Source organism: Telmatherina bonti, assembly GCF_933228915.1.
Source record: "Telmatherina bonti genome assembly, chromosome: 24".
NCBI classification, from domain to species: Eukaryota; Metazoa; Chordata; class Actinopteri; order Atheriniformes; family Telmatherinidae; genus Telmatherina; species Telmatherina bonti.
Window position 1 is genome coordinate 11537640 of NC_136633.1, and position 12784 is coordinate 11550423.

General features: G+C 40.3%; 1 protein-coding gene across 1 annotated transcript; it reads left to right on the top strand.

Annotated features, from left to right (window-relative positions):
• Window positions 1-1751: 1751 nt before the first annotated feature.
• Window positions 1752-9038, top strand: LOC306773745 (sodium/potassium-transporting ATPase subunit beta-233-like). The gene is made up of 6 exons (XM_079263644.1): window positions 1752-1915; window positions 4533-4661; window positions 5187-5342; window positions 5435-5619; window positions 7408-7491; window positions 7565-9038. Exons 1-6 carry the CDS (start codon window positions 1825-1827, stop codon window positions 7823-7825), a joined length of 906 nt encoding a protein of 301 aa, XP_079119770.1. The 5' UTR covers window positions 1752-1824; the 3' UTR covers window positions 7826-9038.
• Window positions 9039-12784: the final 3746 nt, after the last annotated feature.

A 12784-nucleotide genomic window follows, 5' to 3' on the forward strand; every position in this document is an offset into this window, starting at 1 on the left:
CCTTTCACACTCGTGTTTACATGACAGCAAACGCTAGCAGCTCGTCAGACCCAGCTGAGAGGCTCAACACACACACACACACACCTCACACAGCCAGGCAAGCGAAGGAAATGCATGATAATGTGTAAATCTACATTGAGTGAGTGTGTAAATGACAGCAATCTTTCTTCACACTCAGATTTAACAGGTTGAAAGTACAAGTCTCAGGTGTGTGTGTGTGTGTGTACTGTATACATCAAGTCAGGACACACACAGAGTTAAGCTGGGACCAGTTCGCTGAATGAACTCGGGATGGGAATGAAATGACTGTATTGTTTTGTGGAATAATAACTGTTTTAGTGGAGCCGGCGTCGCTTCCAATTGTAGGTTTGTGCTCTGTAATCTGCCTGCAGTGACTTAACACGGCCTGTCATGGTGATTTACAAATCTGTGGCAACACACAGGAAGAAAATATGGCTTTTTGTGTGCTTTTGTGATGTCTTTATTTGCGTGGAAGTGGGTTGTTTGTTCATGTCAGGTGGCTGCTGATTGTTTTCCAGCTTTCTTATCCGTTTCATCCCTGAAGTAAGAAGAAATCATCTCAATATTGTTCTTGCTTTATTTTCAGAATGCTTTATTTTATTCTTCTTCATGTGCTTTTCTTTGCTGTTTATCTAAATGGATGCTTTTAACTCCATTTAATTCGGGTTTTTTCAGTCAACAGAGGTTTGGAGAGTCACAAACTCTCTTCTGACTCTTTTTTCTAATGATTTATGTAACTATTAAAGATTGTACAACAAGTCAGGGTACAAATAGACAACAATAAACAAAGTGATACTGTTAGAGATCTGTGTGAAACGGTACATTTCTCATTAAAAAAGAACAAAAACCAGAGGCAAACATAAAGTTATGAAAAACAGGACGGCACAACTTACATATTAAAACAGCAAGGACATACAAATACAAGTATCTTTTTTTTTTTTTTTTTTTTTTAGCTTTTAGGTTCTTGTGGACCAGACATTGAAGTGATTTAAAGTAACAGCGGAAGCCATTCTCATCAACACTGTTCAGAAGATCACTGGTTGCCCTCTCCTCAGTTTTGCAGACCTTCACAGCTCACGCCGTCTCAAGGCAGGGACTGTTCACACCCTGGACACTCGCTGCTTGAACTATTACCTTCAGGTAGAAGGTTTAGATCATTTAAGATGAAGGCAAAGAGATTTAAGAACAGTTTTTACCCAACGGCAGTCATCATTTTGACTACAAACTTAAAGACGGCACACTAATGCGTTGTTTGTGTACGTTATTTATCTTTATCTTTTTATATTACGTTTTATTTAATGAAAGAGACATCAACTGAAATGGCACTTTACATTTCATTGTACTTGTTGCAATGACAATAAAGTTTATTCTATTATATTCTTTATATTCATAAACCCAGTGAATGAGGGAAAGCATTTTTTTCCCATTTCCAGGTATGAATATGATTTTTAACCCAGCATGAATATGAGATTCTCTCTTCTGACTCTGCCATACCTGCAAACCTCAGCGGTGGGCTTACGTACAGTGAAACGTGTGTGTCTATATGCTTCTTTTTGACGCTTCTTTACGTTTTCCAACGCAACACCTACGCACGGCTCGTCTCGCCCCTAATTGGCCGCGCGCGCTCCGCCCCACCGGAAGGTAACCTGATGAGAGATGTCGGGCGGAGTCTGGTCTGTGATTATAAAGCAAGCCCCCCCCCACATCACATTCACCCCTGTTACCTCTCCGACAGAGCCTACCTGGCCAGGAGCAGCTAGAGAGAGGAAGAAGAAAGGAAATAAATTTATTTTTTAAGTCAACATGCCTTCAAATAAAGATGACGGCGGGTGGAAGAAGTTTCTGTGGGATTCAGAGAAAGGAGAGCTGCTCGGCCGCACAGGAGGCAGTTGGTGTGAGTATGTGTGTCAACAAGCCGGCTTTTCCACCTTTTCTTCCTTCTTTTTGTTTATTTCTTAAAGGGGAATTGAGTGGTAAGGCGCGCGCTCCTGCTTTGGAAAGTGCGCATTGTTCGCCTCGCGCCTCAAACCACCTGTTAGATTTGACTTTGCGGCTTTTAGAGACGGCACGTTTTGCGTCATTTTGCGTCCTGATAAGTTTGACCTCATAGCTGTGTAAACGTAGCTTTAATTTAATGTCTATTATTATGGTTGAATTTATGTTTAATGTTTGTTTTTAACGCACCCTTCGTGCTGCGTTCAGGTTCCCATTAGTAATGCAGGATGCATCGGCACTCCGGTGATGACGCTTGCAGCACAGCAGCTGGGTTTTTTGTTGTTGGGCAAAAGTTGAAGTTGTCTGCTTGCAGTCACAGAACGAGTGGTTAAAGGGTTAAAAATGCATCATATTCCAAGGTGAGTCAAGGTGACAAGGCCTGCTCGTAAACGGAGAGACTACTATCGATCCGTGTCGGGTTCCTCTGATCAGATGTCACTGGAATAAAAACCAACAATACCATGATTAACTCGCTCGACCTTTACTTCTCGCGCTTCTCCGGCGACGGAAGTGCGCATGCTCGTGTACTTGTATTTTTCCCCCTTCAATGTCACAGCGGTCCATGTGGAACCGACACCAAACAGAACCGGTGTTTGGGCTCCAGGACGGCTGGTTTAAGCCGCCTCTGCTGGAGCTCAGCTCGGACTGATGATTGCGGTTCTTCTGTCCTTCTGAGGTCAGGGAAAGTGCTGATGCATGTGGGAGTGTGGCATGCGCAGTGCTGCGTTTGAGGGGCTGTAATTTAAATGAGATCCGGTCCTGGATGGGACAGTCTAGATAATTATTAGTTTTATTCCATAAATTGGACGACAGGTTATCATTTGTCATTATTATAATTCTGTGACTCATCTGTCTCACCTGTGTGGTGAGTTCAGGTTGACCTGATGACTTTGCTTTATGCAGCAAAAGATCTGAAGATGAGGAGGAAATGTTGAAGGACATTACAGTTCAGCCATGTTTAATTTATTGCTTCTCCGCATGGATCATTAAACTGCATCAGAGGTCAAATAGGATTGGTTTAAAATGAGTCTCCTCTTTCTAAATAAAAGCTTTTTACAGCTGTAATAGTTGTGATTTATAATCTACGCTGCAGTTTATCCACCTTTTGTCTGCATATCTATTTAAACTGTGTGTGTTTACAGTCGGAGTGTTTTACTGTAAACATGGTGTCATGTGGGGGAAACCTTCTGGTGCATCAGTTAATTCTCATGCAGTTTGTTTTTATTTATTTTTGTTACATGTTGTCGTCATTTAGCTGCTTTCAATTAGTTGTTTTTCTTGGATTTACAAAGTTTTTGGTTTGTGTTTCTGTTCCTCCTTTAGAAAAGTTCTCTGCAGCTTGTACGAGGGTCTCATTGATTTGGACCTTAGTCACCGTGACTTTGCTCACTAAAAGTTGTGGAAACTGTTTCTAATATAGTTTTTAGTTTCTAATTCTGATTCATGTTGTTGTTGTTGGGGTTTTTTTTTGTTTTGTTTTTGTTTTTTTTTTGTTATTATATAAAACAAAATTTTATTGTGTAATTTATTTAGACCTTGAGGTTTTTTGTTTGTTTTTTATTTTGTTTGGTTTTGTTTTTTTTTTGGTTTTTTTTGTCTTGTAACCTGTAATGATTTTTTTTTTGATGATTGAAAAAAAATATTCAATATTTTTTATTTATTTTAAAAGTGACACTAAATTATGTTACAATAACTATATGATAATATGTATAAATAAATATAAATATAAAATTTTTAAGTAGAAAAATTAAGAATAACACACTTTTTAAATAAAACAATTTAAAAAAATTTTTTTTAATAAAATGCATTTATTAATTTTCTGATAAATTCCAGCTTTTTGGTTTAAATGTGGTGGAAGTGGCTCACAGTGGCTATAATTTTAACTTTTTTTTTATCTGCATTTCTGTGCTCTGCTCTTGGTAATTTGGACATTTTTCTTTTAAATTCAGATGTTTTATGCTGCACCTTTTTGGAGACATTTGTCTTATGTGCTGTGCTTTACAGCTAACTTTAAATATAGAAAAGAATAACATAACACACAACAATATATTTCACATTTTACACACACCAGTTCCTCGTTGCAGACCAGTAAACTTGTACACTGGTAAAGGTCTGGTCTGTTAACCAGCTTATTAGATTAAAAACGGCGTATTTGTGTAAAACCACAGCCAGCCATGACCTGTTGATGTTTGTCGTCATTTCTGTAAATTTATAAGATATTTCCGTCTTTTCCGAGGATGGTTGGCTTGCATGCGAACTACAAACTGCTCCTGCAGGAGCGAGTAGAGGAGGTGATTTCAGCTGCAGCCGTTCATAAATTTGAAAGTTCGGTTGTGAAAAAAGACCGTAAAGCACAGCGAGTACACTTTGCTCATTGTGTAACTTATCAGCGTTGCTCAACAGGAACGCTGCTTTGAAGGTGACCTGCTCGTAAAGAATCCTGCCTTTCATTCCTCTTTTACGGTCCATTTTCTTTTGGCAGCTCTAAGCTGACACTATCTTTGTCTCCCCTGCAGTCAAAATCACGCTGTTCTACGTCATCTTTTACGGTTGTCTGGCTGGGATCTTCATCGGCACCATCCAGGCTATGCTGCTCACCCTGAGTGACTACAAGCCCACCTGGCAGGACAGAGTTGCCCCACCAGGTAAGAATCTGCACACCTCAAGTCTGGTTTATAAGAGGATATTAGTGGGTTTCCTCCTCAGACAAAGAGAAATATCAGCTGAGTTGTTGCAAGAGATGCAAACCTAGTGGTTCAGGAAGAGCCATTTTGCTGAGCTTGCTGATCATTTTTCATCAGTCTCAGGAAAAAAAACCTGCATAAAAGACCACGAGGAAGTAGCTGTTTTTTCTTTTTTTTTTTTACATAGTCAGAGGACATGATGTTCACTGTGGAATCAGATCTTCATATATCAGCTTATTCTGGTCCCAGAGCAGGTTTCCCCAGTGTGTGCCCGCATGGCCTGGTTTCCATGGCAGGCAGGGCCGTCTGGGGTTTACCAGGCCGAGCAGAGTGTGTGGGGAAAAATAAGCAGCCGAATGAGGCCTGATCCACTTCACCAGCTGGTTGAGGCTTTTTAAAGCTGCAGGGGGATACATAAGGTCTGCAGATGGAGTTTTAATACGAGGGGGAACGCAGGTTATGAAGAGTCTGATGTTGTGTGTTCAGGTTTGTCGCACACCCCACGGTCAGACAAAGCGGAGATGGCCTTCAGCCTGAGCGACGTGGAGACGTACCTTCCCTATGTCAAAGCTTTGAAGGATTTCCTGGCCCAGTATGACGACGACAAGCAGAGGGACCAGATGAAGTATGAGGATTGTGGAGGTAGGGTTCGCCAAGACAAGATATGACGGGTTTTTCGAGTTAGTCATCCCATGTTCTTTGTGCCTTAAACTCCTTCCCTTCAATCCTCACAGAGGAACCTGCAGACTACAAGAACCGAGGAGACTTGGAGAGCGACATGGGGGTCAGGAAGGCGTGTCGCTTCCCCCGGGATACCCTGGGACCCTGCTCCGGTCGCGACGACCCGGAGTTTGGCTTCAAGGAGGGAAAGCCCTGCTTTATCGTGAAGCTCAACAGGATCATAAACTTCCGTCCAAAGGTAGGCCGTGTCTGAAGTTCAGCTTTTGGAGTCCGTGCAATAAAACATTGCAAAACAAACGTATAACAGGAATGGAGGGATTTTAAAAGACAAAGGGGAACAGTTTTTAGGGCAAACTTCAAAGAATTTTTTGTTTTGTGCATGTTGTGCGATATAAAAACCAAGCGTTATGTCAGTAACCACTAGGGGCGGTGCAGGTACCAATCTGACCAGATGAAACATGACCGGCGGCTTCAAATGAAGGGAAAAATGGAAAAATAAGACATGGCGTGTTTGGTTTTATTGGCTTTAGATTGACCAAACACCAACCTCCTATATTGCCACCATGTTGTTTACATTCTTCCAATTCTGCATCTTTATCTGGTCTGAGTTCTCTAATGCATCTCCAGCACATACATATGTAGGCAATTACAATTAAGTATATTTTCAGCTTTAAAGAACTGGTAAGTAACTGGAAACTTACCAACAGGGCAACTACAGAGTGTCCTAAGAATTCCTGACATGTGGAGGTGAAGATGGGCGTAGCATGTTGTCAGTGGATGGTAGCCATCAGTGATGAGGCGTTGCTGAAACGGTGCGCTACAGTCTATCAAACAACGCAAGAGCTCAGTGGTTCTCACTTCACACATGATTATGACCAAAATAATAATCACGATTGTTTTGAGCGATATTGTTATCACGATTATTAATCACGATCATTCATTGTGTCTGGGGAAAAATATGTATTTTTTAAACGCACCACTTGTAAACAACCTACCTGGCAACTCTACATCATCATCATATTTATATAATATATTTAATATAATATATTGCGCTCCCTCTCTATTCCCTCGACATTTTTCGTACAGCGCAGGCAACGCTCCTTTTGAGAAATAATTACACGAAGGATCTCATATTTCTTATCCAGTGTTTTGATGCAGCTGTATTTTCCATGCTCGACATGACTTGCTCTCATCAGTATAAAACTTGTTACATTTTCCACGAGAAGCTTCGTCTGAAGCCGGGAGGGATCAGTGCGGGTCTTACCTGCAACGGGAAAAATGCGGACCTCAGATGTCCAACCAATCCAACAATGCTTAACTGGCCGCTGGTAAAAGATGTGCGCGATTGGTATTTAGGCAGCTTAATGAAGCGTTAACCACGTGTTCGCCCCCTGGTGGCTGGCAGACTACTGGTTGAGAATTGTGCGATCAAACGCGCATGCATCAGAGCTCGCATTTTGAATGGAAATATCGTTGACGGACAGGTTTATTTAATTTTGGCCACCAAAATCATGATCACGATCAAAATCCGATTTATTGTGCAGCCCTACTTCACACACACAACTTTTTGTCCATTCAGAGACACCGTAGTTAAAATGGAGGCATAAATGTAGCAGCTGCCATGTATGAGTAAAGACTCATTCTAATGGAATGAAAACATAACCGTGATTCTAGTAAAGGGATTATTAACAATGGAAAAACAGTTTATTATGTTGATATTGACTTTTCCTTTAAAGCTGCTTCACACGAGGCCTGTAGTCCTGAGATGTTCTGGATTTGTCCTGAGGTGGTGGTGCGTGAGAAACCAGATGTCTTTAGTTTTCTCTCTGTTTGCGAATATTCTGGTGGATTTGTCCTCCTTGCTGTGGATTCAGTGATCCTGACCACAGGAAGGATCCTGGTCTGCTTTTTAACTGGGTTCCAAATGAAAACTGGATGTTGTGGACCACCATCATCTCCAGGACTGTGACGTGTCTGTGCCGATACCTGTAGAGTGTTACTGAGCCTGTAAATGTTGTGTGTTTAGCCCCCCTCGTCTAACGACAGCATCCCTGAAGAGGCTCAACACAAAGTCCAACCCAACGTGATCCCTCTCTTCTGCACCAACAAGGTAAACTTCTTCTTCTTTTCCTCAACATGAATCCTTTTGATGTTTCATAAACCATCCTCTCTAATCGTTCCAGAAAGAGGAGGACGCCAATAAAATCGGGGAGATCAAATACTACGGCATCGGCGGCGGCTTCCCCCTGCAGTACTACCCGTACTACGGCAAGCGTCTGCACCCACACTACCTGCAGCCACTGGTGGCCATTCAGTTCACCAACCTGACCCAGAACACCGAGCTACGCATCGAGTGCAAAGTGTTCGGAGAAAACATCGCCTACAACGAGAAGGACCGCTACCAGGGACGCTTTGAGATCAAGATCCAGGTTAATAATTTATGACCGTCGTCAGGACTCCTGCCTCTCATCTCCCCCGCCCCGTTGACCCCATAATTATCAGCAAAAAGGGCGGATCGTCACCATTAACTCAATCACTACTAGTCTTGAATAAATACGAAGGTTAAAAAAAAAAAAAAAAAAGAGAAAAGAAAAAACCAACCTGTCGAGGGACCGATGTATAATCTGTCTGCTTCCATTTCTAGCTTCTCCACCTCTTTCCAGCCTTAGAGTTAATTTAGAGGAAAGTAGGCCCAAAAAATCTCTATTTATTCTGCAGTAACCGACTCCTCCACGAGCCATGGGACTAATTCCAGCTGAGGCATCGCGAGCAAATCACCGCCTTGCGTGGTTTCAGTCACTAGTTTTCTAAACCGCTCTGCTCCTCCTCTTGTATCAGCAAGCTTCTTAGAGATTTTTAGGTGCGCTCGTGTCTGGACGCACACTCCCATTTTACTTAATGATGGAAACGGTTGGTTCACTCTGATCTGTGTAAGGAAAAGGCTGCACTCCAGGAAATGGCTTTCCTCTTTCTCGTCTTTTACCTCTGATCATGGGATACTTCTTCTTCTTTTTAAATCACTTAAATGTGTGCAAGGGTTTTATTTGGCTTATTATTTTTTTTCCTTTTTGCCTTGAATGTAGACTTGTGTGTCCAGCCTGTTAGACACTTTGGCCTGCTCGAAGGATAACGGTGCTAACTTAAGTTTTTAACATTTTTTTTTTTTTTTCTTTTTTTTTTTTTTTTTTTTCTGCTGGATTTTATGACAGCATTGTGGTGTCACTGAATGTTTGAACCATGTTAAAGATGATGAAAGAGTTTTATATTTATGCAGATGTACATTTTTGTTTCATTGCAGAATAATGTAATGTATAAATGCAATACCAAAGTGCTGAGTCGGAAGAAACGCAGTTCTCATTTAAAGAATGTCATCTTGTTAAATGCTAACGTCAGCGTCTCGCCTTTTCAACCTTCCTGTGGTTAACTTCTTAATTTGCAATATGGCCATGAATGTAGTTAGACTGAACAAGTAACAGGCAGAATAATTTCACGCAGTTCAGAAAAAGACTCGAGCTCCTGCAGAGTTCTGACTTTAGATTAATAATGCTGGTATATTAAATGTTCTATAGGACCTAATGTTGATGTAAAACGCTCAACAAGACATCAGTTCACGCAACTTTGTCATTTTATCAAAGATGGAAACAAATAAAGTCATAGTGAACCTTTTTCATGCTTCTTGTGATTTTTTTTTTTTTTTTTTTTTGGGGATTTTTTTTAAATAAATCGACAGTTGTCCTCATGTCTTCATCCCCTTTCATTAAAGAAAAGGCTGAATTTACAACAGTCACTCAAATAACTGGAGACTTAAAAAAGGAACAATAATTAAAAATTTGCAAAAATATAATTCAGTAATATAAGACACTGTTTTTTCATTTAATAAAGTTGAAGAAAGGAGAAAAAAAAAAAACAAATCAGAGCACTTTTCTGTTGAACAGTGGGACAAATAATGTCGAAATGAGATCAAAGTTAAAAAAAAAAAAAAAAAAAGAAATCAAAACAAAAAGTGACCGCATGCCGTGTAGGCTACAACGTGTGCATGCAACTTCTTGATGTAAAAGTGAGTAGGTTACACACAAGGCACTGTGTTTTACAGCTGTTCAAATTCATATTGAAAACTCGACTTTAATATTAGTATTTCGACATTAGTCTCGTCCATTTGACTCCATTCTCATAATTTAGACTTTATTCTTGAAACTATGTTTCACCTTTTATTCTGGTCATTTTAACTTTATTCTCGTCATTTTGACTTTATTCTCTAGTGAAGCAGAGGCAAAAATAATAATCAGACACTATTTTTTCTCGTTGTGGCCCTAATACTCCCGTCGTAAATTTCAGCTTATTTTACAGGCAGCTGTTTTTTTCCTTCTTTAATGAAAGGGGATGAATAAATATGAGCACAACTGTATATTTCCACTTGTTACAATGAACCTGAAATTCACTATAAACCATCACTGGCTCCTGTCTGGATGACTGAAAAGAGCTGCATGTATCATCCTGGCCCTCATAAAGAAAGCTGAGACGTGTGAGATTATTACATGAGATGTCAGAGCAAATTCACCTGGAACAGGTTAGGAAATGTAAATAGTTTCTCATTCAAAAGGAAAACCGGATGACTGTCAGTGAAAACTAAATAGCAGCTCAGTTCATCTACAAATGAGTAAAGTTAATGTCTGGTGAGGAACTGAGCAAAAGTAGAAACTAAAGTGAAGCTGATGTGTTGCGCAGATTGTGCATCTCTCAATAAACCAACGGTGTGAGTCGGAGAATCCAGGGGTTGGCCCCACATTTACCTTAGTAACAACATGAACATCCAGAAAGACATGAAGCCCAAAATAGTTTGATAGGAAGACAGTGCTTCCTACAAAACATCCTTCATTGTTAATGTTATCCAAAAGCAATTTAAGAGACTCCCTAAACACCTAGAAGATTTTTTAGTCAGAGGAAACGGAACCATTAAGGCATACAGCATCACAGTGAAGTATGGTTGTGGCAGCATCATGGTATGGGGGTGTTTTTCATTTGCGGGGACTGGGAAACTGGGCAGAACTGATGGACTAATGGAGCTAAATCATAGACCGTATATGAAAGATGGACGGAGTCTCCGGCGGTTAAAAGTGAAGCCTATGCGGAAGTGCATAGAACGGCAGTTCCCCCTTCATCCACTAGGGGCTGCAAAACAGAGCAAATCCCCATAGACTCCCATGTTAAAAAGACCAACTTCACAGCAGAAATAAACATGTTTACAGCCTGGTACAAAAATCCATTTTAGGTTTAATAGGTCAGGTTTACCTTCATGACAACTGTGAATTTTTTTTGTAACTCGCCCGTTTAAAAGTAATTCAATCTCGAAGTTCGGCATATTTAGGGGCGTGTCCTTTTGATTGACAGACACCCGATCTCCCGCTTCAAGTCAGAAGTACATAGAACAACTGCGTTTTTTAGCCGGTTAACAATGTAACTTAGCTTTAACCCGTTTAACTCCATTAGCTGGTTAGCTCCTGTTATCTCTGGGTTAGCTCGGTTAGCTCTTAGCTACAGGCAGCTCGGAGTTCGCTCGATGTCAATCATCCACCATGACGCATGACGACCTCTTTGCCCATATTTGTATTTTCGGGGTGAGACAACACGCATGACGCTGCCAAGATGGTGATGGGAGGAACCGCCCACCAAGCTTCAGTTCAGCTCTTCAGAAACCTACGGGTGACGTCACGGAGGCTCCGCCCATCTTTTTATATACAGTCTATGAGCTAAATCCAGGGACAGAGAAAGGAACCAACCAGAGAAAGGAAAACTATCTTTAACTTACTGCTAAAGAAACGCTCGAGTGGTTTGAGGGGAAACGCATGTTGAATTAGTCAGGTCAAAACCCAGACCTGAATCTGACTGAGGATCTGTCGGGTTACACCAGCAGGTCTGACTTTAAAGAGCCAGAGCAGATCTATTTAAATAAGGACTGGATGAGCCAAGATCATGATACTCACAAATATCTTCCCTCTGCAAAGCTTTCTGACATGCTGCATAACTCAAATAACTAAACTCCCCCAAACATCCCAATTCCAGGTTGTAAAGTTGTCTCTGCTTACAACATTCGATCCTTCGCCAGCTCCTTCTTGGGTTCAGAGATGAATGAATGAGTTGTTGGCTGGAGGAGGCAGCAGAGTGTACCGTTTCTGTTACTGTGAACTTGTTCTGCTCTCAGTGCCACAGTGTGGCTCTGGTGAGAGGATTCAATTGCAGACACATGCCTCTGTAATTACAGGAGGCAGTCACCATGTAGCAGCGAGCAGGGAGATGTTGTTCCAGAAACCACCAGACAGAAGGGATAAGGTTTCCAAGCGTTAGTCTGACCAGAGCCAAGCAGGCCTACAGCTTCCTGAAGCAACATTTACATGAAATGCAACACAGCAGAGAAAACGCTGGAAGGATTTTTGTCTCTGCAATGTAAATGTGGGCGATCGGTTAATTCTGCTGCTCAGACACTTGCTCAGTTTGAGGAGTACGATGCAGCAAGGTGATGCGAAGGTCAAACTCCTTCTTCATTTAATCCAGATTCATTTACAATGAAGAAAAATGGGAATACACAATACCTACACTGCAAAAACTCAGCCTTAAAGAACAAGAAAAAAATATACAAAAATTAGGTAAATGTTGCTTAAAATAAGATAAATTATAAATATAAGATACATAATATATAATAATATATAAGATAAATAGGATAAATTATCTGCCAACAGAACAAGGAAATTTGGCTTGTCAAGACTTCCCAAAACACGTAAAAATACTTAAAACAAGAGGAATTTTCTGGCATAAAAACTACGAATTATCTTATCTATAAAAAAAAATAAGCATATGTGTACTCAATTTAGGATTTTTAATCTTACTTAGATTTCAGTTTTTGCAGTGTAAGTGATACTGATACCGATATCGATATCAATATTGACATCGGGACCAGTAGGATATCGATATCGATACTTCTCGCCTCTTTAGGGAGAATCACAATCGTACAGTGTCTGATCTTTACCCATCTGGCTTAAATGCAAGGGCAATATGGAATATAAAGAACATTGATATTCTTTTAAAACAAACGGAAATTATACAGATTAGTACATTAAACAAAGAAGGAAAATATTAAATGATGAAAATGCTAAATATAAATATTATTCATATTTATTAAGTAGAATATTAAAGTATAATTTTAAGAAGTAATAAGCTAAATAAATAAGTAAGATATAAAAGAAAACCTGCATTAAACCAATACAATACATCAAAACATGATCAATAACAGCAGCGTCGTGGTGACATTATGATATCTGATAGGTGACGACGATCATGTGACACAGAAGGAATAAACTCTTTCAGCTCTCAAAAGTGAAAACAATGGCTAGTTTTGTATCGATGCTTTC

Excerpts from the sequence above, each read along its gene's own strand:
- LOC306773745 (XM_079263644.1), top strand. The coding sequence starts at position 1,825 with ATGCCTTCAAATAAAGATGACGGCGGGTGGAAGAAGTTTCTGTGGGAT. Across the intron at positions 4,662-5,186 it reads GGACAGAGTTGCCCCACCAG|GTTTGTCGCACACCCCACGG; the intron begins GTAAGAATCTGC and ends TTGTGTGTTCAG. Across the intron at positions 5,343-5,434 it reads GAAGTATGAGGATTGTGGAG|AGGAACCTGCAGACTACAAG; the intron begins GTAGGGTTCGCC and ends CAATCCTCACAG.